The sequence below is a fragment of the Gouania willdenowi genome, assembly GCF_900634775.1.
Source record: "Gouania willdenowi chromosome 24 unlocalized genomic scaffold, fGouWil2.1 scaffold_320_arrow_ctg1, whole genome shotgun sequence".
Lineage (NCBI taxonomy): Eukaryota > Metazoa > Chordata > Actinopteri > Blenniiformes > Gobiesocidae > Gouania > Gouania willdenowi.
The window spans coordinates 1633770-1660300 of record NW_021144848.1 but is presented as its reverse complement, the minus strand read 5'-3'; the positions used below and the strand labels follow the sequence as shown (position 1 = coordinate 1660300).

At 38.3% G+C, this 26531-nt stretch overlaps 1 protein-coding gene across 1 annotated transcript in view; it reads right to left on the bottom strand.

The window, feature by feature from the left end:
• Positions 1 to 530: 530 nt before the first annotated feature.
• The window catches only part of LOC114458314 (uncharacterized), a 35247-nt gene continuing 9246 nt past the window's right edge, over positions 531 to 26531 (bottom strand). Inside the window, exons 3-6 of the mRNA XM_028440719.1 lie at positions 6319 to 6600; positions 6157 to 6242; positions 2264 to 2341; positions 531 to 587 (exon numbers count right to left, since the gene is read on the bottom strand). Of these exons, the coding sequence (XP_028296520.1) occupies positions 531 to 587; positions 2264 to 2341; positions 6157 to 6242; positions 6319 to 6600 (503 nt within the window). The remainder of the gene's footprint in view (positions 588 to 2263; positions 2342 to 6156; positions 6243 to 6318; positions 6601 to 26531) is intronic.

Sequence of the window (26531 nt, the reverse complement as noted above, 5' to 3'; positions counted from 1 at the left end):
ATTTAGTGCTTATAGTAAATGTATGGCTAAAAGTTACAGTATATTCTTGCAAACTAAATTTCTATCAAAAAACTAAATTTCAAAGTTATATAAAGCAATGTAAATTTTAAATCTTGATGACCTGTTAAAGTAATCATAATGTCAGATTTTAGGCCAAACCCTGATGAATGTGATCATATTTTGCACAGAAAAGTGTATTTTCAAGTATTTTTATTGAATTATATGAGCATATTTAAGAAAAGAAGACAAAGCATACAACTGTGAATAACTGGCATCATGGCTTACAATTATAGAGTAAAAAGAAGTTAAAACATGTTCTAGTACCAGAGAAAACAATAATAAAATGATGTTTAATGTAAAACACTAAGAGCCACTGGTTTCCCATGTCTGCTGGAAACTAAAGAACAAAACAATCTAAAATGTTTATTTCACAGAGAATCAGAGCAGTGACTATCAGTGAGAACACAAGTTTAAGCAGTATTGGCACTGACAGTAGGTGAAGTGTTGCCTTCACATTCACACGTTCTTCTTCACTTCTTAACCGTTGCATAAGTCACTTCTTCTTCACCTTCCTCTGGTTCTCTGACCTAAAGGAGACAATGGAGGAGTTTTGAGGTGATTGTGTATATTTAAAGAGAGACTAAAGCCCTGCTTTCTGCTGACCTGCCACTAGGGGGGAAATTTAGTTGCGGAAACCCGGTGGCCGGGAAGTGTCAGGTGAATGCATTTAAAGAAATGAACACAAATGCAAACAGGTCACAACACCAATGCAAAATGGCCACAACGGAAGTATTTCCGACGGACCGGTATTACAGATGGACACGTTTCTGGCAGATGTTTTTAACCCACCAGAACAGTTAAGAAGAAGAAGAAGACATCGAAACGCGTATGAAAGTAAGTGAAAGTTGATTAGGATACTCTTATATTTTTCACATCAGGCTATGATATCATAATACCCGTCCGACTGTCCGACTGTAATACCGGTCCGTCGGAAACACTTCCGTTGTGACCTGTTTGCATTCGTGTTGTGACCTGTTTGCATTTGTGTCAGATTCTGTAAATGCATTCACCTGACACTTCCCAGCCACCGTACTTTTCCCACATGAAGATCATTAAGTCCAAGTACCGTTCCACCATGACTGATGAACATTTGGAAGTGTACTTGAGGCTGGCTGTCAGCAGCTACTGTCCGGACTATGCATCCCTCGCTGATTCAGTTCAGTGCAAGTCATCAAAGTAAACTTGGGTAATTACAAAAAATGTTCATGTTGTGTTGTGCAAAATTAGCTCATGCGGTTATGCAAGGTACATCAACATACATTGTACATGTAAAGAATCCTCAATATATGTGAAAATAAGCATATGTGAAATATATGTTTTGCATTTTTGTGGTGGGTAGATCTGGGGTAGATCATTGTGACTTGGTAATTTTATAAGTAGCTCGCATGCTAAAAAAGTGTGAGCACCCCTGCTCTAGAACGTATTACTTTACGGCAGTCACGTGACCACAGGCTCAGATATACTCATGGAGCAAAGGCTTTTGCAAGTATTTTAACGCCTGTTCGACTCCTGGTCATGACCGAGGCAAGCAAAAAGTTTAAAACTGCTAAGTCCCGGCCCCCTCAGCCGACCCGCCTTCCCACCGCCGCACGTTGGGCCTTCAGCTGCGGTGGCTGCTCCTCCAGTCGCGGCGCGAGCCCAGCCCCGCTTCGCACCCCAGTCCGACCAACCCAGCCCTTAGAGCCAATCCTTAACCCGAAGTTACAGGTCAACTACTGTCTGCATACACAATCAAAAGACAAGGGAGGCTGGCCCGACTGTTTGTTTGTTGATTTTTGATTATTTGACCAAAAGCTAAAAAAGACCAGATAATCAATTCCATGATTAAATTCAGGATCGGGATGTTGATAGAGGCTCAAACAAGACAAAACAAGACAACAGAGCAGCAAGCAGGGAAATGAGGGAGAGGGAAAAATAGCATCCTTCTCCTCTGAGAGCAAGCAGGAAAAACTAGAAGCGTTTGTAGCCACTAGGGGTGCTTGACGTGAAAGTTACATGTCTAGCACCCCATAGTGGCCAAAAGATACACAGTGTGCCTTTAAGTAACTATACTTTTTCTTCAGTATTGACGACTAGTCCTTTTGCCACCTCTGATTACACATCACCTAATGATGTTGTGTGTGTGTGTCCAGTTGTTTGGTTTCTTGTGCTTTAGCGACTCTGCTAAAGTGGGAGCAATGGTTTGGCGTACGGAGTCACTTACCTCTGAGCTGGGCAAGGCCTCTTGGTTTCGGTTTCTGTAGCTGACGGTGACATAAGTCACACTGCTCTCCTCCTCATCCTGAGGTCAAACAAAGGAACAAATCACTTCCTCAGCAGGATTTATTGCATCAGCAGTTTAAATGTCTTTAGCTCAAGCCTGTCAAACTCTTTGCATTACTTCTGTTTATTTATGTCTCAGGAACCTTTATCTCATGTTAAGTATAATAGTTCGGTTTACTACATTTAGATTTTAAATTTTATTGGATTTTTAAATATGAAAACTATACATTTTTGGAAACCTTATTTTATAAGCAATCAGAAAATCAATGTTTCCATTTGCCCCAAGTCTTGAATTTTACAAAATGGCTGCAGTGAAAAGCATTTTCATAAATATCTCAGCTTCTAAATAACCTGGAGCTTTTATTTTACCAGCTAATCTATCATTTTCAGAGCCAAGAAATGAATGCTCTTAGCATGTGCTGGACATAATGGAAGAAAGAGCCAATTTGCATGATGGCAACTATGTTGAGGTCCAAAGAAGACTGCAAAACTGTACAAAAAACACACTCCCTACGCATCAGACAGTCTACCATCGTAGTTGCCATGAAAACACAACTAACAAAGCCCACATCCAACGTGCCTGAGACCGTCACGCACACGCATTAGCTATTGGCCGCCACACTGCCAAGAAACGTGGACAGAAAATTTAGGAGGTCCCATACAAGTCCACTGGCTAAAGAAAGATGTTTCTTCTGTCAGAAAGATGATGATGAGCATCTCTATCAGGTGAGGACAGTCACCGCTGAAAAATCTCTTTAAAAACTGTTTGGGCGAAAAGTAGAATATCTTATATTTTTTGTTTCATGGGTGACCTCATATAATCAGGGGTTGTAAATTGTCTCATGGTCCCCCGATTCCGAATATGTGCTTGGTTTTTGGGTAGGGTCCGAATTGCGCCGGCTAAAGCTGAAACAGGTTTTATTCCTCTGAGTCCAAATATGTGCTCGGTTTTCAGATAGAGTCCAAAATGGCCCCGCTGGAGGCCCCGGAATGTTGGTGTTTTCCTCTGTCACCCTGGATTTCCACTGGATGCGTATCTGCACCGAAATTACTCCGCTGCGTAACTTCAATGCAATATGCAGTCCAGCAATCCCACCGCCTCCGGTTTTGCTGTGCATCTGTTGCAGTAAGTAGTCAGGATATCCCGCTAATTCACGTGTAATCGCGCGATATATGTATGTGATACAACCATGGATAAATGCAATATTCATATGTAAAATACGGTTTTAAAAGTGGTTGGATTGGGCCAAACATGGTATCAACGGAAAGGTCTGGTCCCCTCAAATACGAATATGTGCTTGTTTTTCCGGTAGAGTCCGAAATGGGTCCGCTGGAGGCCCCGGAATGTCAGTGTAATTCCAAGTAGGGGTAATTTCAGTCAATGGATGGAATTATGATCCGCTCTGCACAGAGTATTATATTTTTTTAAATTATCCAGATATTTTATTCTGTGTCGATGCACTACTTCCTGTTCCACACAGGCTTATTTTTGTTAAATTGCTGCAGCACAGCTCCAGCGTCCAGCAGAAATAGAAGTGCTGCGTAATTGCAGCAGAGGGAAGCATCATGCTGCAGCAGTTACGGTGCTGTTCTGGTGCAGATTAGAATATGGTGGAAATTGACACATGGACTTGAATGGAAACCAATCAGTTGCTTTGCAGTTACAGAGCAGTTACAGATGCGGTGGAAATTGGGGGTAAACATGATAAGCAGCTTCATGTGATGCTACATGCTTACTGAACAAGTCGTTCATGCATTTTTTAGCATTGTTTATTCATGTACCAGAGGACAGCCTCCATTCACCTCCTCAGCATCCATTTGTGCATCTTTCTCGCGGTAATCCAAACACATTTGTTGTGTTAGGTTCCTTTACAAATAAAGACCACTGTTTTGGGTGAACACAAAGCCTTTTTATTATGATGGCTGCCACGCACAAGCCCTTCTTCTCTGGTGTCCTTTCATTGCAGTACGTAGACACCCTCTATGCATGGTCTGTGGCAACAGCACAAAATCATCTGACCGTTCATTTACTGTGCAGTATCTGAGCCGAGACCAACCAGAGTCTGTGTTAAAAAGGTAGAAATTAAGCCCGACACTGGGTTCAGGCAAATATTTAAAGCTCTAAGTAGGAGTGCAGTACTGTGATTGTGGTCAGAATGAAATACGTCTCCACTGATCCAAGTGATGATGAAGTAAATCAACACTATGTTGGAGAAGTTCAGGTAAATTCCTCTGGAGCCCGTTTTTAAAAACTTCAGTTTCAAACACCAAAATGCTGTTGCCGTGTAAACGGACAAGATGCAAAAAAACGTTTGCATTTGCTGCCGTGTCTTGAGATATATCTTGTTGGGAGAGTATGGAGGCTATATTGAATAATTGTTTATGTTTCTTTAATGGTGTTTATGATGTTGATTTTGTTAGATGGGTAAACACTTGTTCATGTGGATCTTGTTGGGTTTTTTCTTTCTTATTATGAATTTTATATTTTGATAAGCACATTGAGATGACTTTGTTGTAAATTGCTTTATACAAATCAAATCGAATTGAATTGAATTGAATTAACACTTGCCAGCAGAAACATATGAAATTGTCATTGATGATCTCGATTTGCAACGTGCCTCCAACCCTAGTGGTCACGGCACGTCACTGGACATCACTGACCATTGTGTTATTGTCAGAATAGCAAAGATTCCTCAGCTCAAGCCTCAAATTGTTTTGAGACGAAATCTGAAGCAATTTGTGGAGCATTAGAGTAGAATTCAGCTAATTCCTGATATTTAAAGTGCATAGACATTCTCCTATGCCGAGTTGGGGTCAATTACGTTTTTCAGTTACAATTACCCATGTTCAAATACAATTAAATTACGACTACAGTGGCCAGAAATTTTGCTGATTACAATTAAATTACAATGATTTTTTATCCTTAGAAAGTCAATTACAATTATGTTCTCATTGACTAAACTTCAATTACAAATAATCAAATTTACTGAGCCTGAAATAAATAACCTAATACAAGTTAACCTTCCTCTTGTGTTTGCTTTCTGTTAGCATCTCTAATGATAAGTCTTCCTAAATCAGCTGTAAAATACACTCAAAACGAATATCTACAGTATATCATCTAATTTATTTCCTATCTATTGGTTACATTGTTATGCTTCATAATCAATGAAAATATAGGTTTTAATATTTTTGGTGTGGGTGCTTTTTTGTGCCAGTGTACCCCTAGATCTTTTTTTTTTTAATGGTAAAATGTGTGTAGAACTGTACATAGAACTGTAATATGGTTCTACAGTTTTGTGTCAAAATATAATTGTCGTTTTTTTTTTTTTATTCTCATGGCAAATACAATTACAAAGTCAATTATCTGAACTCAATTACAAATTAATTAAAAAAATACGACAGCAACATTTTTAAAAATTACAATTACAATTATAGTTACACCATAATTGTAATTAATTATCAATTATGCAATTACAATTATAGTTGACCCCAACCCTTCTCCTATGATTCCCTGATTGTGAAAAATCAGACGCCATAAATAAGCTTTATAAAGTCAAACCCTTTGTGTATTTGACACACTTTTCAAACACTGAAACTAAAACTACGCACGCTCGCACACGCGCGCGCGCGCGCACGCACACACACACACACACACACACACACACACACACACACACACACACACACACACACACACACACACACACACACACACACACACACACACACACACAAACACACACACACACACACACACACACACACACACACACACACACCTTCTGCTGCTGCTCCAGTTTTCCTCCTGGATTTGATGAAAACAGTCAGACCAACTATGACCAGGATGGTCAACAGTCCGACTGAGGCTCCGATGATGATGAAGATGATCTTGTTTGGAGTCGAATCAGACGTTAAATCAACTGGAGATGAAAACAATGAAGAACATATAAAGACAGTGTTTACATGTTAAAGGTGAGATTTGATTGGTCGTCCTACCTGTAGACACAAGTGTGTAGTCAGCAGAAATCTTCACTTCATTGTTTTTAACAAACTGGCAGGTGTATCTTCTGCTGTGGTTAATCTGATGTGTTATTATCAGATGAGAAACACAGTTCATCTGTCTACTATAATAGACTTTATCATCATCTTGCTTCAGTTCATCTCTCTCCTCATCCAGCCATCTCAGGCTGCCTTCTTCACAATTGCTGTATGTGTACCTCCACAGAGTGCACGTCAGTGTGACTCCTCCCACTGGATCAGTGCTTTGATTTGCTGAGACTGAGGAAAATGTGAAAGTATGCAAATAATTAAATGAACAGTGAGATTTGTGGTCAAGGTTGGGGTCAATTACATTTTTCAGTTAGACTTAATGTAAGTTTTCAATTACCCATGTTCAATTACAATTCATTTACAATTACAGTGACAAGCATTTTTCCCATTACAATGCAATTATGTTTTATCCTCAGAAATTCAATTACAATTACGTTCACAATGACTAAAGTTCAATTACAATTAATCACAATTCCTGAGCCTGAATTGAGTAACCTAATAAAAGTTAACCTTCCTCTTGTGTTAGCTTTCTGTTAGCATCTCTAATGATGACGGGTCCTAAATCAGCTGTAAAATACACTAAAAACAAATATCTATCATCCAATTTCTTTCTTTCCCAGTTTTGTGTTAAATTATAATTGATAATTGTTTTTTTATTATCTGAACTCATTTACAATTGAATTACAATTACGACAGCAACATTTTTTACAATTACAATTATGCCATGATTGTAATTAATTATCAATTATGCAATTACAATTCAATTGACCCCAACCTTGGTCAGTACTGATGGTCTTTAAAGCTGCAGTGTGTAAGTTTTTCTCTTTTTTTTGGCATCATTTTGTCAATAATCCATAATCACTCTTTGAGGATATTGTAATCTAAAGTGTTATGAGTGGACAGTGAATCTCTGCTCATTCTCCTGGCTGTAAATGACGTTAAGAAATACAGGAGCGTGATGCTGGATTTCAGCCAATCAGAGATCTTTCTACCAAACAGGGCGATTTATGAGCTGTTTTGGGCGTTAATATTTGTTTCTTGTGCTGCTCGTCAAAAGTCTAAGCGCGTTCACGATCTGAGAGTAGGGAAAATGCAAAGGCAGATGTTCCAGCAGAAGGTGGAGAAGCAACAGTAAAAAGTCACAAACATGCTCAGGAGGAACAGAGTCTGCAGAGGTTACTCTGACTCGGGATGTGAAACCGATCCGCTTTCAGAGGAGGCGCGGTTTCTTCAGCTCAGTGCTGCGTCAAATTCGTCATCGAAGTGGGAACGCGTCATCATATTGGAGCGAGGTGTTTGGGCTCGCACTGCAGTAAGAAAGGAGCAAATCACCCTCTAACTAACAATTGAGGGAATAATTGAAAAAAAAAACTTGTTTTGTGTGTGATGTGTATGAAGTCCTTTTATGTTTACAGCACAGAAAAATTGTTTACAGCACAAAAAAGTCGATTACAGCACAGAAAAGTCGATTTTGCTTAGCATGGGCTCATCTCCTCTCAAATCGCCTACAGTGCAGGGCTGGAATGAATTGTGACTAAGTCGGCCAATCACGTCTTGAACCAGCTTCACTCTTTGTTCGGGGTCCATCTCAGCAGCTCAAGAAGAAAAATGTAGGACTCTTTAATGTCTGGACACAATTCCTTCTGCTACGCCACCTGTGTGTACAGGGCCAGCCCAGCCCCCAACCTGGCAACCCCACTTGCATGTTACTGGTACTGCTGTTAGGGTTGCCACCTTTCAGAAAAGAAAATAAGGGACACCCACAGAACCATAAACAAAATCCTCAAAAATAGAAACATTTTGACATAGAAGAATTATTGCCCCATGTACCCCTTAGCTTATGTTATACATTATATATTCCTGTCTGCAGGCTCGTCTAAACTCTTTCCTGTGTCTCGTCCAACATAAACCTTGAATTTAGGCCTTTTTGTTCATTTATTTCTGATGTTTTGGTCATTTTAGAATTTGAACTTCACTTTTGGTGTATTTTAAAGAGTTGTGCAACAAATTATGATTGATGGATGAACAAAAGAAGTCTGTGCACATGTAAAAAAAAATCTATAATGTTGAAAAATAAACTGAAATGTTTGTGTACCTCCTGAAAGGTGTACACCTAGGGCGGCGGTCTGCAACCATTATTCTCAAAGGAGCCATTTTTACTCCTCTCACCTGGATTAAAATTCTTCCAAAGTAAAAAAAAAAAAAAAAAAAAACCTTCTCAATGAAGACAATATAGTGTATACAATTCTATAAGTAGTTACAATTATGTTGAACAATATTATTAATAATAATGAATATCTTTTTTGTTGACGTATTTGTAGTAGGTATGCACCAAATATTCGGTAACCGAATATATTCGGCCAAATATTGCAAAAAAAGCAACATTTAGTGAGTGAAAAGCTAGGCTGAATAGTAGCATGTGACGCAATGACTCAATCAAAAAACGCGCAGTGATTTTGAGTCGGAAAAGTGTGTGCGTGTTGCTGCAGAACCAGCAGCAGCAGTTCCTCCTTTCTGCACACAAACACAGCCAGACTCTCTCCTTTCCGCTTACCGCTCTCCGTCGTCCATCACCACGTAAAAGTTAGAAGCCGTCCAATTCCACAACTGAGTCCGTTGTTAGCGCTGTGAGCCAAAAATCCGTAATTTTTTGAAAAGCAAAGGCTGCTGGAATATTTAAAAAATGTCAGAATATTCAATAAACATTTACTTTCTTTAAAAAAAACATGTCTAAAAATTTATTCTAGGCAATTTATGCACTATTTAAAAAATTGTGTAAAACTTTCAACCGCATTCAATATTCGATATTTGGTGTTCGGCCAAGCGTTTATATTTTATTCGGCTTCGGCCGCAAATTTTCATTTCGGTGCATCCCTAATTTGTAGTGCTACAAAAAATAACATGAATTTAATAACACATGATCATGTCGGTCAACACATACTAAAGACCTGTTAGTGCCCTATCGTCTGGGCAGAACACTCCACTCTCAGTTTGCTGGTCTCCTGGAAGCAACTAAAATGTCTCGAAATAGAACAGGAGGCAGAGCATTCAGCTACCAGGCTCCTCACCTATGGAACCAGCTTCCAGTCTTAGTACGGGAGGCTGCTACTCTCTCCACCTTTAAAAGTAAACTCAAACCTACTTATTTGCTAAAGCGTATACCGTAAAATAGCGTTAACCTGAAAAAAAACTTGGTCTTGTTGTTTTGGTCACAATCACAGACCATTACACACAATGGTCAGCACCTCAGACCATTGCGAGAGACGATAATTTAAAGCGGACAAGGTCCCTCCTGTAGTAATTGCTGAGATCATTACGTATGCCCAGTACAAGACGAAACCTCGTCTGCAGTGGTAGCATTTCAGAGCATGGCGGAAGCCGCAAGACGTTTAATATTAATATTAACCTCACCACTAGGAACGAGTGTATCATAGTGTATCATGTTTTTCCTGCAGTCTGTGCCTTCTCCTCGCCCTCCGAGGGCTCTCTTTTCTGTTTCAGGTGTCTTGATGCAGGAGCTGGTGGTTCCTGATCGGTGGTTTACAGCTCAACTAGTCTGGAACACTCAGATGGTCTGTCCTTCTATCCTATTCTGTTTGCCCTTCTGTTCACTAAACTCAACCAGTCAAAGCGGATGGCTGCCACCTCTAAACCTGGTTCCGCTGGAGATTTTTTCCTGTAAAAAACGAGTTTTTTCTTCCCACTGTCACTAAATGCATGTTCATGTGGATCTTGTTGGGTTCTTTCTTTTTACTCAGGACTTTATATTTTGTTCAGCGCTTTGAGATGACTTTGTTATTTGCAAGTTGAATTTAATTGGATTAATTACTATTTTCTTGCAACATATCAAGCATGCATATTAGTCTGGCACTATGGCAGTTAATTAAATATTTCCCCACACAAATAAAATCTCTATTTTCTTCCAGAATAGTCTTTTTGTTGGTTTAGGTATCTTACCAGTGATTTAAGACTTAAGGTTAACCACAGGTGTAAGGAAAGTTTCTGGTTGATGAGAGTTATTGCACAATGCGATTTATTTTTAGGTTGACAAATTATTGTGTCATGATTTTATTTGAAGTCATTGTCATTGATCATTAATAACCTATCTAAGAAACACCAATTCATTATTATAATATTTTCTTATAGCTATAGGGAGCCATTGCAAAAGGGTCAAAGAGCCACATGGGACTCCAGAGCCACAGGTTGCAGACCCCTGTCCTAGGGGTACGTATACCCCAGTTTGGGAACCTATAGAATAAGATAAATTTCAGAAAATGACAAGAGTGAGACTTTAGTGACCTGATGCGTTCCGGCAAAAAAAAAAAAGTCCTTTTTTAACATGGCTTTGGCCTGTTTTAGCATTGATTTCTACCTTCAGACTGATGCCCTCACCTCCATGCCAGTGGCTCTTCCTTAACTGTGGCCTCCTAATGCTAGTTTTAATCAACCAGAAATTTTGACAAAATACATTCATTTGTCAATTGTTCATTTCAACCAACTGTCCATCATTTATCTGGGGACATGTCTCATGTTGTAGGTGTTTGTCACAGATGTTGATGATGACAGAGGCAGGGGGCTCCCACTTAAAACACTGTGGCCCAAGGCAGTGCTACCTTTACCTCAGCTCTCCTTGTCTGCAACAGAAAGGAGGTCAATAAAAAGATCATCATGTAAAAAACATTAAAACATAAAGTCATTTTTGAATGAATGAATGTTTTAGCAGCAGATTCAAGGTCCATAGAAATACACTATTATATACAAAAATAAAATAAGAACAGTTTAAATGAACATTAGATTAGACAAGGCACTTGTTTACTATGTATTTATGCTGATGTAACCTACAAGTGTAATTCAGCTACTAACACTGCTAATAGCTGAATAAGAGTTTTAATTAATTGAAGTTAATGTCTAGCACAGACACAATAACAATAAAGCAAACTAATTCACTTACTTAAAATCATTGCCCTAAATGGAAAAAAGTAATAAAATATCATTTAAGACAAGTTAATTCTCAAATATTTTTTTTAAATTGTATGTAAGCAATTTATCAAACTGGTTCCAAGTACAATTAACATCCAACAAAAGGGCTGACATGTTCTTATAGTCATTCTTACTTTGTTTAACTAAAGTGGTGTAGCATTAGCATTAGCATCACTTGCTATAACAAGGCAGCATATCAGTCTAGTGATTTCTATTTGTTATTGAGGTTACACTCATTAATAAAATCCTACACTAAGCAGTGTTTGAACGCCTCATTTCACACAGTTTAGACAATCATATCCTTTACAAGATAAATCGTTACTGCTTTGGTTACATTAGGCCTGGGTGATATGGACCAATATTCATATCTCTATATTTTTCCTCAAAATGGCAATAGGTGATATAAACCATTTATTTTTTTATTAATAGTTTTACGAGAAAAACAATAATGGGTCAAAGTCAGTGGAGCCACAAAGACCCTTTTATTAATCACTAGCAGCACAATAACTACATTTTGTGTCACTTTTGACTTTTTCCTTCATTAAGGCTGAAATGTGATTCAATTATGTAGTGTTGCTTTTTTCAGGGCAGCTCTGAGTTGTTGAAAGTAGTTTATAAAGTAAATCACATTAAGGACACTGTCTCTTTAAGAATGTGAAAACAGCCCCATTAGCTTCAGCAGCAGCAGATCTCTGCTGAGGAGCGACAGAGAGTTAGTTATAGAAGAGAAACACATGCAGTGTTTCCTCAAACATCTCTCAGTGCTTCAACAATCAGAACTGATAGAGGTTCACAGACAGACAGACATCTGCACTGAGCCTCTGACAGACAGTTCCTAACACAGCTGACTATGTCTGTCCGTGCACTGGGTGGGGTTAGTTTTTTAGATGAGTAAACTAACACTATGACACACACACACACACACACACACACACGCCCGCACGCGCACACACACACACACACGCACACAGCAATACACACAGACAGTGAACAAAATTGGGTAGTTACATACCGTCTCAGAAGACGTCTGTCTACTAGAAACACTTTCTTTCTGAAAGCATGTCGATGATGTGCGTGTTGCGTGAGGTGTCATTAGAGAGTCTCATCAAGACCCGCCTTACGTTGCTTCTGATTGGTTTATTATTGTGTGAAGCCTGCCGTGGTTGGTCAGATTTAGGCACAAGGAGACATGGATTGGTCTGGGATTGATTATCTTGGTCAGTCAATCAGAGTAACTCGATTACTCAAATATAAGCGTGAGAAATGTCAAGTGTGGCGTGTGGTGTGAGAATGCGTCAAATTGCGTGGCTGTCACACTCAAAGCATGAGGCTTGGCAGCTCAAGGGATCCTATAGTTCCCACCACGATGATGTTGTTGGCCTTGACATTTCCTGCATTTTACATTGTGTGTGATGATCTGACGGGCATGTCTAGTGTTCTGGTCATTTAAGCAAATACGGAACACTGGAATCACCTACTACTCTTAAACATGTTCGTAAATGATTCCTTACCCCTTTAGCACCAAAAAAATATCTGTAACATTACGTGAATATCTGTAAAAGTCACATTTTTCCATTAGCTCTGTCTGCTAGCATAGCATCTCTTCTTCACGGCTAGAATAGCTGCATCCCAGTCACCACTGGGTTACCAGCGCCCTCTGCTGGTCGAAACAAATATCTGCCGTAAATACAGTACACTGACTACAATGGAATATCTATTATGAAATAACTAATAGCTTTCACGTTTTTCATGTTGTAGGTTTGTCAATCACTAAAGCTTCTGAGTTTCCTGGTTTTACCCCTTGGCCATGTTTGCACGTTTTTATTTATATTAATTTATTTTAAGTTGTTTTAAGATTTACGAGGATTTATCTCAAGTGAAAACAATTGACAGGGCTCGAGACGTCCCGTCCCACAGAGTGCATCTGTCGCCCTCTCTGCGCTGCAGGTGAGGAGACGATGCACGCTCACACAACTTGGTTGCGGGTAATGCAACCGTGAATGCACCGAGTATAAACACCACTGTGCTCATTTGGAGTGCGCGCGGTCCGCAAACGGAGCCAGGCATAAACGAGCCCTTCAGTGAGTGCGCGCTCACATTGAGGGCAGCAGAAAAAAGGAAGAAAGTACCGAGCTCAGCAATAGAGCGAACACGCTCATCAGAATCATCATGATGGGACCAGAACAGATGGACTATGATTCCAGGCCAGATGTTCAGCTGTGGTTCTCCCAAGGCAGGGGTCTGCAACCTGTGGCTCTGGAGCCTCATGTGGCCCTTTGACTCTTTTGCAATGGCTCCCTAGCTTTAAAAAAAAAACTATTGAACTGTAGTGACTGTAGGATCTGATTATCTCTGTGATGTCAGTGGAGCTGTAATTATTATTATTTTTATTATTATTTATGTATTTTTCTACTTGTCTGCACATGCTGTCAAAGGTCAACTCTACAAGAAGTGCAATCATTATGAGACAGTAATGTATGTTTTGTTATTGCAATGAAATAAATTGATTTATCTTATTGCTTAATTGTGACCATCACCAGCCCTCCATAAGGAAGGGTAAGAAATATTTTATTATAGGGAGGATATAAAAAGGGAGAGTAGTGTTACACCTAGGTGGAAGGGGGGGGGGGGGGGGGGGGGGGAGCAGAGGAGAGACTCAAGGAAATAGAAAGGGTGGGGAAGAACAGATTATTTTACAGTGAGGGCAAGATACTGTTTTATTTCTTGATGTCATTTTATTTTATTTTATTTTAAACTGTTTTTAAGTTGTCATATACATGGTCAATATAAATCAAATCAAACATTATTCTATATAACTTTAACTGTATATAGTGTAATACACTGTATTGTCTTCATTGAGAAGGTATTTTTTGGCTCCAGGAGGACTTTAATCCAGGTGAGATGAGGTTCAATGGTTCCTTGTAGAGTAAAGGTTACAGACCCCTGACCAGGGGAAGAGGGTTAGGAGACCCCACTATCAGAGCTGGACCCTCTCAATTTAATTCCATGCGGTGAAACAATGCAGATGCTAAGATGGTTATGCTACTGTTAAGCATTTCTGCATTTTTGCAAAATAAAAAAACAGAATACATGTAACCTGCTGTCATTAAAAAAAAAAAAAAAAGACCTGTTATTTCAGCCACTGCTTGTTGCAGAAAAACTTAATAAAAACATGAAAACATTTAGCAAATATAGAGTGTTGACCTTTGACCGCATGTGGAGACAAGGTAAAAAATAAAAATAATTTGGCAGAAAGTAGAGAAAAAAACCCTACCTAAATGCCATGAAAATTCTATAAAAATTATCAAATATAATTTAACACAAAACTGGGGAACCATGTTACAGTTCTATGTACAGTTCTACACATATGTAGCTAACAATATGTTTCATATCAAGCTTTAGCACATTTTACCATTTTAAAAAAGAGGTATAGTAACACAGAAAAGTCTCAGACGCCCACACCAAAAATAATAAAACCTATGATATCATTGATTAGGAAGTAGAGGAAAAAGCCTACATTGGAGTGTGTTGAACTGGTGGAGTTTCTACATGTGATTCCTCAAAGCTTCAGTCATAGATCATATTTATCTGTTTGGGTCTGAATGTGACTTTCTCTGCATTGTTCATTGTCGTAGTAAATTTATGAACAGCTGCAATAATGTCATGTTACTCACGTGTTAAAATGTTCAGAAACACATTAGTGTCGTGTTTATTTGTGTTCCCATAGCGACAGATGTAACGTCCTACGTCCTCAGAGGAGACGTTTGTGATGGTCAAAGAACATCTATGGTCCAGACTCAGTTTAGCAGCTTGAGGTGAATCTTCATTAATCTGTCCATCACTAACAATGATATCAATAGTAAATCTGTCTCTGTAGTACAGCCAGTTAATGAGAGAACATGATGTTTCAGATGAATTCACACTGTTACAGGACATGATGACCTCATCTCCAGCTCTGTGATAGAGAAAGATGTAGTTACTGCTGCCTGCAGCAAAGAAACACAGAGCAGTCGTTATAAAGCTATAAAATAAAACAGGGTCAATTCTAATTGTGTAATTGATAATTATTTACTGTTATGGCATAATTATAATTGCAATTGTAATTTAAAATATCTGTTGCTGTCATAGTCATAATTAAATTGTAATTTAGTTTAGATAAATTACTGTAATTGTCATGAAATTTCTATTAAAATTATCAATTATAATTTAACACAAACCTGGGGAAACATGTTACAGTTCTACACATACAGTATGTAGTTAACAATATGCTTCATATCAAGCTTTCCCACATTTAAAAAAAATCTAGGGGTAAACTGACACATAAAAGTCTCAGATGTCCACACCAAAAATATTAAAACCTTTATTTTCATTGATTATAAAACCTAACAATGTAACCAGTAGATAGGAAATAAATGAGATGATAGATATTAGTTTTTATTGTATTTTACAGCTGATTTAGGACCAGTTATCATTAGAGATGCTAACAGAAAGCTAACACAAGAGGAAGGTTAACTTTTATTAGCTCATTTATTTCAGCCTCAGTAATTGTGATTAATTGTAATTGAAGTTTAGTAATTGAGAACGTAATTATAATTGAATTTCTGAGGATAAAAAAATAATTGTAATTTCATTGTAATTGGAAAAATTGCTGGTCACTGTAATCGTGATCATCGTAGCGCGCGCGGGCGCACGCACGCACGCACGCACGCACGCGCGCACACGCACACACACACACACACACACACACACACACACACACACACACACACACACACACACACACACACACACAGATCAAGAGAAACCATTTTTCCTTTAGGAGGAATTTTTAAAGACAGTGAAACTTTGTTAACATTTTCATGGTTGATTCAAACTAAATATTCATAAAACAACATCAACACAAGAAGAAGTTTACCTCCAGCCCCGATCACAAAGAGCAGAGTGAGCAGCAGGAGAAGCATTCTGCTGTGATGGATGTTTCAAATGTTTCCTCAGCCTCAGATCTGTGATGTTCCTCTTTGTGGTGATCTCACTGAGCACGCCCAGAACGTCAGCACCGGATTTCATCACATCTTTCTGTTTTTAAACTCCCACTGTTCAACGACCAACTGGTGTTCAGGCAGAACAACATAGAGACACAGAAAGTCAACCATAATTCATTAGTTCACTGATGTTTGTCTGTTTTTCCTTTGCTCGTCTTCAATTCAGATTGTGGCAATTTATTCTGTCATGTCAGTGAAATGAAAATAAACAGTGAAGTATTTGATAAAGTTGGTCAATATTACATCAAAACCAACACTTTGAGCTTTAGACACAAACTCACTTCTGTGTTGATTCTGATAATGTTTTTTTAGCCCTCTATTCTTCAACATATAATAAAGCTCTGTGATTATATTAAAGATTAGAGCAGCTACGCTTGTTCACGGAAAAAAAAACGCTGACAAAGTCAAAAAGCTCTGGAGGATAAACATGTAGTTGACAGGGTCAATTATATTGTTACAATTACGTTTTCAATTACCCATGTTCAATTACAACTCAATTACTATTACAGTGACCAGCATTTTCTTCCAATTACAATTAAATTACAATAATTTGTTATCTTCAGAAAATCAATTACAATTATTTTTTCAATTACCCATGTTCAATTACAACTCAATTACAATTTAGGTGACCAGCATTTTTTTCCAATTACAATTTTATTCCAATAATTTTTTATCCTCAGAAAGTCAATTACAATTATGTTTTCAATTTTCCATGTTCAATTACAACTCTATTACGATTACAGTGACCAGTATTTTTTTCCAATTACAATAAATTACAATTATTTGTTATCCTCAGACAGTCAATTACAATTACGTTTTGAATTGCCCACGTTCAATTATAATTACAGTGACCAGTATTTTTTTTTCCCAATTACAATAAATTACAATTATTTGTTATCCTCAGACAGTCAATTACAATTACGTTTTGAATAACCCATGTTCAATTACAACTCAATTACAATGACAGTGACCAGTATTTTCTTCCAATTACAATTAAATTACAATTATTTGCTATCCTCAGAAAGCCATTTACATTACGTTCTCAATTACTGAAGTTCAATTACAATTCATCACAATTACTGAGCCTGAAATAAATAAGCTAATAAAAGTTAGCCTTCCTCTTGTGTTAGCTTTTTGTTAGCATCTCTAATAATAACAGGTCTTAAATCAGCTGTAAAATACACTAAAAGCAAATATCCATCATCTAATTTATTTCATATCTATTGATTACCTTGTTAGGTTTTATAATCAATGAAAATATAGGTTTTAATATTTTTGATGTGGGCGTCTGAGACTTTTTTGTGTCAGTTTACCCCTAAATTTATTTATTTTTTTTTAAATGGTAAAATGTGAGAAGCTTGATATGTGACATATTTCAATAATTGTTAACTACATATGTGTAGAACTGTACATAGAACTGTAGCACGATTCCCCAGTTTTGTATTAAATTTGATTTGACAATTTTTTATAGAATATCCATGCCAATTACAATTACAAAGTCAATTATCTAAACTCAATTACAATTTAATCACAATTACGACAGCGAGATACTTTTTAAAATACAATTAAAATTATAGTTACGTCATAATTCTTACAATCCTGCTGCGAACTCCATAATTTCACGTTTATTGATACCTAAGACCTTTTTTTGCAGAGTCGGCTCCAGGCAGCACTAACGGGGGGGCATTAAGAAAACTGCGGGGGGAACAAAAACACTACGTTCCGAGTAGCATCTAACCTCCCCGGAAAAATTGAAATAACTTGTTAGGTTTTCGGTTTAAAAACCAAACAAGCAGCGTTTTTCTGTTTTAAAATTAAATCTGGTTCTGTTTGTGTGATATGTGGATATTTAAGGGAAACTAGGACGACAGCTTCATGTTTTAATCTCACCACACAGAACGACCGACTGACAGACTTTTATTCTGCTGCGTTTTGATAAAACTGATCTTGTATCGTGTTGTCCACCTCAAACCGATGGCAGAGGTGTCATTTGTGTGTCGATGACGTTTCATTAAAGAGTTATTGATGCTAGAAGTCTGAATCTGTGAATATCTGCCAACTTTACCAAACAGTGTTATGGTCCAAATAGTATCCAGATAATCTGGTGACTTTTGCTCCCGGTCCGGACATAAAAAGAAGCAACGCATAAGTCACATTACTGGTGAATTGAAACGTTATTAATACATAAATAAATCAAAACCAAAGAATGGATGTTATGTAAAACATGCACAAATGTGATGTAATAAATAGGTGTAATAAATCTACTGGTGCGTCTCATTTCTTATGATCAACTTCCGTGTGTGTTGACGGCTGTTGTTAGCAGTATTTATAACGTGCAAAATATTTTTTTTACTACCCTAAAAAAAGCTGTCTTTTTTTTGTTGCAAAAGTGTCAAATGGTAGAAGTTCTAACATCTATTGTTCCTCACACCAGCCTCACAGTTAATAGCCAGTCACCAGTTTATTTAGATACTATTTGGACCGTAACACCGCAAAACAAAACTACAGCATGAGCTGCTTTTTATGAGCTAAAACATCCACAGACTGAATGAAAACATGAGCAGGACCAGAAAACTGCTGAAATAAATCCTGAACAGTCCTATCGTGTGAGGAGACCTGGTCCAGGACCTGGGGAGGGAAACCAGGTGCAGCGGACTTCAGTTCTCGCTCAAATTTCTCCGTAAATATCACACAAACAAAACAAGTTTAAAAATAAATGAATAAACAGAAAAAAGCTGCTTATCTGGTTTTTGTTTTTTCTGTCTTTCTGTTTTGGTTTTAAATCAGAAAAACTAAATAACCACACTGTTTATTTGTTATTTTGATTTGGTTTTAATAACCAAAGAATGAAGGGTACATGGATTCCTAATGCTATATAAACAGCCACAAAAACAAAGTTAGCTAACATACCTTATTAAGTGGTCGCTACAGCATCAGCAGACTCTGCTCCTCCCGACCACTGACGTAGGTTTAAAATCCACTTTTTACGGCGTTGTTCTATGAGCTTTTTACACATTTCTCACCTTTGTGAACGACAATCTTCGGTACGCTATAAATTTTATTTTCCTTTTCTCGGTTAGAACGATTGAAGCAGCCGTAAACTACACAAAATATGGGCATTTTGATGATTTCAGACGACAGATTCTCAAGCTTCCTGCTCTCCATCTGAATTTAGCGCTCTAGGTTAGTCGCAATGCAGCAATGTGAGTGACGTCACGTGAATCAACAGAGCAGGCCATAGACATATACACATTACAACAGCTCTAGGGTATGTTCAATAGCACAAACGTTAAACAATAACACCACAGTATATTATATCTATGGAGCAGACTCCCGTCCGCTGTCAGTGAATGGACACTTTTAGTTGATCAGATATCTTGGATTAATAAAAAGCTCCCCTGTAGTGGCTGGGAAGAGTGTGTGTGTGTGTGTGGGGGGACACAGTAAGTCAGCTGGGGGGGCACTGCCCGCAAATGGTCCCCCATGACGCCGACACTGCTTTTTTGGAAACGTGCTGATGTATTTAAAAAAAAAATAGTGTCAATCCTAATTTATATGGGACGCAAATGCTAAAATCAAATGTACAGTCTGTGATTCACAGCTCTACATGTGCGTGACTAGCTGAGAATAAACAGGCAGCTACAGACACCTCCATAGCTAAGCCCCTTACTCAAAGCACAGAGCACGTATACACAGGGGTGGAAGTAATGAATTACAAATACTCACGTTACTGTAATTAAGTAGATTTTTTGGGTACTTGTACTTTATGAGTATTTTTTCAAGTGTGTAATTTTACTCATACTTCAGTACAATTTACACCATGTAAACTACTTTGCTACTTTTAAAATCAAAAGTCGCTACTGAGTACACCAACAATTTTAATTAATATTCAAATATTTTTTGAAATTTACATTTTTTGGCACCTCCCGGCCACCATACTTTCATCTGCAAATAATCTATGACAGATCTTTCCAGGCTGTTGTTCCCAGACTTTGGAACGATTATCCTCTCTCTCTGCGTTCTATTGACCCTGTCGACACCTTCAAAAGCCAACTAAAGACCTTTTTATTTGTTCAAGCTTTAAATTAGCTTCTCTTGGGCTGCTATGATTCTATATTGTGTGGGAAATAAATGTTACTTACTTACTTACTATAACGCAACATAAACTCAACTCCACTGCAGAAGCAGGTTTCTGGAGGTAGCATCTACACAGCGGAGTAGGACGGAAGATTTGGAGACTCAGACAACAAAGCCAAAATGGAGACAGAAGAAAACACTGAATAGGAGGAAGAACAGATGGAGGACGAGTGCCCGTGGCCATACCTGGAGGAATTTTTCTTGTACAGAGGAAAAAATGGAGAAGATATGTCTGCAAAGATATGTAACCAGGTCGTTAAAGTTTTGTAATTTCCCACCGGTATACACCACAAGAACGCATCATCCCCATCTTCCAGGCGCTTCTTAACCACGCCCTCCGATTAGCAGACTCACAAGCAGGTTTGTGCACACCACAGCGTCTGCGAGTTCGGGGCTCCTAGGCTGTACTGTACTGACGCTAAATGTGAGTAATTCTCTTTAAACTTTCAAACCCAACAATGTTCTTTTTTAATACAGTTGGCTGCTGCTGCTCAATAAGCTTTCAATTTGCTCGATTGTGTCCAAAACAGTCTGTTTCCACTAAACTCATGTTCCTTGATTGTGTCTAAAATAGCTCTCAGTTTGCTCTAAACATTGTTTAGGATCATGACATTTTTACTCTAAACCTAGCACCATGGCACTTTAAATGAATAAGGTGATGTTTAGCGTATTAGTTAGGTTTGGTTAACTTTTTCTAACGTTTGGTTTGTTTTTGGTTGATTTACTAACCTTGTTTGTTAGTTTTCTTTTTCTAAACTTCACATTGTTTGGCAAAGTTTTTTTGGTGGTTAAAGTTTTATACATTTTTTTGTGTCAAGTTTTAAAAACATCTCATTAATAAAAGTAGTATTTTTTATATTGTTGTTAAACAATATAAAAAGAGAGAGGACGCCATCTAACCGCCGAAGCAGGGACATCCCACCAGCCATGGACCAACAAGCAGGCGAACCCAAGCACCCCCAGCCAGGCACCGCTGCCCCACACCAATGCCAGCCTGCTTTAGAAGAGCCTGCTTTCAAAGAATTGGTTGTCACATTACAACTTCCAGCCAAATTCATCTCTAGACTGTCCGTGCCAGAATCTGTGAAACTGCTGATCAGATGAAGAAGACTTTGGTTGCAGCATTGAATAAAGTCACAATTGTTGCTACGACTGATTGTTGGTCAGCTCATCAGAAAATTTACCCTTGGGTCACATGTCACTGGATAGAGAAAGAGTCCCTGGAAGGAAGATCTACAGCACTAGTGTGCAAAAGATTGAGAGGGTCTCACACGTTTGACATGCTTGCCAGTGCTCTTGATGATGTCCAATGCCAATACAAGATTAGTTGTAAGAACCACAACTGATAGTGGATCCAACTTTGTCAAGTCCTTTCAAATGTTTGGTGCACAAAATGATGCAGAAGAAGAAGCTGACCCAGATGCTCTTGACCTGACTGATCATATTGACTACCATGATGCAAGAGCGATCCTTGATGAAGACTCTGGTTTGGAATATCAACTCCCCCCTCATCAGCGATGTGCATGTCACCTGCTAAACCTTGTGGCAACAACCAATGCTGCCCTGGAAGAGAGCATGAATGACAACTACAAGAGGCTTTCTCGTGCAAACTTTGCAAAATACCAAGCCATTTTCAACAAAACTGGCCGGTCTCATTTGGCAAATGATGTGGTAGAGGACAAGTGTGAGCTACAGATCATTCGTCCTGACAGGTTAGGGCTGTTGTGTATAAGAACAGGAGGTCAGAGCAGAGTCAACTTCCTTCCAACTTCCTCCCTCTCTCTGTCTGCCAGAGGTGTTAACTTGTCACGCCTAAACACTGACGCCTATACTGGGGCTGATAAGACCTTCTGCCACCTTCAACAGCTAGAAGGTGTTAAATTGATATAGACTTCTGTGGTTAACAGATGAGGCTTTCTGCAGAATTTCAGAAATAAATAACTAACCACAGACGGCGAGAGGGAAGGAGAAAGCATCTCACGTCCCACGCCCCATCAAGTGTATAAAAGCCATGTAGTGTTGACCATTTGTGAGGGAAAGCGTGGCATTAAACCACAATAAAGGAATTAACCATAAAAATCTATTAAAAATTGAAACTACAAACAGAACACAAAACAATGAAAAAACTATTAGACTATTAAATATCAGATTGCTTTCATCTAAATCTCTAGGTTTACAGTATTATGCCTCACAGAGACCTGGCTCAAAAATGAAGATTGTGTTGCTCTTATAGAAGCCAGTCTTCCCAGCTGTGATAACCACCATATTCCCCATGAGGGCAGGTCGGGAAGGGGAAGTTGCAGCACTTTTTCACTCTAGCTTATCAGCAGCTAACTACAACAACAGCCAACTACAACAGCAGCCAACTACAACAGCAGATAACTATCACAGCAGCTAACTACAACAACAGCCAACTACAACAGCAGCTAACTACAACAGCAGCTAACTACAACAACAGCCAACTACAACGGCAGCTAACTACAACAGCAGCTAACTACAACAACAGCCAACTACAACAGCAGCTAACTACAACAGCAGCTAACTACAACAACAGCCAACTACAACAGCAGCTAACTACAACAGCAGCTAACTACAACAACAGCTAACTATCCCAGCAGCTAACTACAACAACAGCTAACTACAACAGCAGCCAACTACAACAGCAGCTAACTACAACAACAGCTAACTACAACAGCAGCTAACTACAACAACAGCTAACTATCCCAGCAGCTAACTACAACAGCAGCTAACTACAACAGCAGCTAACTACAACAACAGCTAACTATCCCAGCAGCTAACTACAACAACAGCTAACTACAACAGCAGCTAACTACAACAACAGCTAACTATCCCAGCAGCTAACTACAACAGCAGCTAACTACAACAGCTAACTATCCCAGCAGCTAACTATTACATTGACCTCACACTGACCAAACAAACACAGACCAAACAAAAACTAAGCCTGAGGTAAAGGTTGTTTCTGTGAAAATCATGGAGGGCAGCAGCAGCAGCACATGGCACTGCCTGCAGGGCCGCCATCCCTCAGATGTCTGTTCTTTTTAAATAATAGTGACTTTCTCTTTTTTCAAACCTTTATTGAATGTTCTTTTGCAATGTTTTTTTATTGGCTTTATACAAAATCTGAAGAATATTATAATCAACAATATCATTAAAATTTAGTGACTTACATTTGATAAATAGTGGGTTTGATGGATCTCTCTGTCTAATGTTATATATAGTTTTCAGAGCCATGAACAGTGGCTGTATGTAAGTTTAACAGATCAAACCCCAAATTTCCACAGAGTAAGTTAAATATGGTGTAATCATTGTGTTATATAAAGTGAGTAGAGAAAATGTATTTAGACTTTATGTAATATTGCAATGGATTTTGCTATTTTTCCCTTTATATAATTTATTTGTGACTTCCATTTGACGTCCTCATCAATGATGACTCCTAAGAATTTATTTTCTTTAACCCTTTGAATGCCCATCCCATTTATTTTTATTGATACATCATCAGTGTTTCTTTTGTCATTGAATATTATATGTTTTGTTTGTTAACATTGAGAACTAAATTATTTTGATCCAACCAATGTTTTATTTTTTTGAGTTCTTCATTCATTACTTCCATTGTCTCCTGTATATCTTTACTTGAGTAAAATAAGGTTGTGTCATCTGCAAATAAAATACTCTGTAATTTTTCTGATGCTTTTGTAAAGTCATTAATGTATAATATGAACGGTAATGGCCCAAGTATGAATCCTTGGGGTACTCCCTGATTTACGTTGCACTGGTCTGAGTTTAAGTATCATTTAATTGTACATATTGCTTTCTATTCTTTGAATAACTTTTGATCCAATTTTGAGCAATACCTTTAATACAAACGTCAGGGTAGGCAAGGTAGGCAGTGCCTACCCAAGGGTGAATTGATATTTTGATTATTTAATTATAATTTTTTTTTTCTTTTTAATTATAAATTATTTATTTTTCCATTTCCAATAGCCTACAGTACCTATAAGTTTGAAAGTGTCCGCATTTTGTGTGTTTCATAGCCCAAATTACTAAACAGCACTGTTTCCTGGAACAGCTGCACAGTCTTTTTTTTTTTTTTTTTTTTTGGCTCCGCTGTAAGGCAGAGGGAGGCCACGCCCCCTCCCAAAGGCACATCGCTCTTCTGCCTCCGTTCTCATTGCATGAGTTTACGTGTTTGCGCATGCGCAGTCAGGTCCCCAATGTGACATCAATTTACGCGTAAAGGCAGCGTAGAGAGCTGCCTTTACGCGTAACTGCGCTATGCTAAATGCTATACGTAAGTTCACAACATGTTAGTGAATAGATGACACGTGACTGCTGCTGCTACGTTCTTTAACTAGTGGGCGAGTGACAGCGCTAGAGATGATAGAGAAACTTTGTTTTGAGGAAAAACGACAGCTTTTCAAAGATGGAGACCAACACCTGAGTTACCAGACCTTCAGCAAAGGTAAGGTCAGAACATGTTTCATGCTTTTCATAGTGAATGGTACAAAAGGAAGGATTGGCTTTGTGGATGCTCCTCACTGAGGCTGTTCTAAGTTGTCATTTTCTCTGTGTTTCTGTGTTTCCAACACAAACAACAGATGTGCTGCCGTGTCATGAGATATATCTTGTAATTGTAATTGTTTATGTTTCTTTAATGGTGCTTATGATGTTGATTTTGTTAGATGGCTAAACACTTGTTCATGTGGATCTTATTGGGTTTTTTCTTTCTTATTATGAATTTTATATTTTGAAAAGTACATTGAGATGACTTTGTTGGAAATTGCTTTATACAAATAAAATTGATTTGAATTGAATTAACACTTGACAGCAGAAACGTATGAAACTGTCATTGGTGGTCTCGATTTGCAACGTGCCTACCCAACCCTAGTGGTCACGGGACGTCACTGCCTCACACACTATCTTCTTCACTGCTTCTTTGACTGTTGAAGACATCACTTCTTCTTCCTCGTCCTCCTCTTTTTTTTCTGACCTACAGGAAACAATACGGGAGTTTTGATTGATTGTATGTCTTTAAAAGAGGATAGCAGCATATGTTAACAAGGAAGCATTTGTCTCCACCCTCATGGTGTTTCAAACCCTTGTAATTTAATCAGAGTTTTAACCCTTAATATTAACATCTCCGCGTGAGTTTTTTTTGTGTGCATATGTTGTCTACATAAAATGGTCATAAAAATGAAGGAAGTGTTGTCCATAACACTTTAGGCTTCCAATAATTGGCAGTTTATCACAATTTATTACATGTTCCAACAGTGTAATATCATTTTAAAATGAAGAATAACACAAACACATTTTTTTTTTTTAGAAGGAAGAAAACAATTAAAACTTCCATGAATAGCAGATTTTTCAATAAACAATTTACAATGTATACAACAATTTACAATAAATTTAAAAAAAATCCTGGTTACAATTGTGCAAAAACAGGGCATTTATGGCAAATAATTACAGCCGTTTTTTGGCCCTAATGGCATTGGTGGAACTGAAGGAAGCAGTTTCTGTGTGGCTGCAGACATAGGACCACATCACAAACACAAACACTTCCAAGGAGTGCACTTGCAGCAAACTTTGCAGCGCTGTCGACCCAGGCTGGCTCTTTGGGATTTTGATTAGGTGACGCTGCTGGTGGAGACAGGGAAGTGTTGAGATGTTGCAGGAAAGAGCTGAGGTTCACTCTGAGAGCCCTCCACTAAGATGACCCCAAGGAGATGTTCAGTCAGCTCCTCCTGGAACTGCTGCTACTCCTGGGCTTCATCTGCAGGCTGGCACAGGACAGTGGAAAAAGAAGAAGAGTTCTTTATCATTTCATTTCATATCCCCATCAAAAAAAAAAAAAGTTGTCGAGAAACAGAAACACACTAACATCACAGATGCACACACACATAATCATGGTAATGTAACACACACATGCATATCACAAACACACACTTACTCACATCTCAATTGGACGGTCACAACGGTTATGGC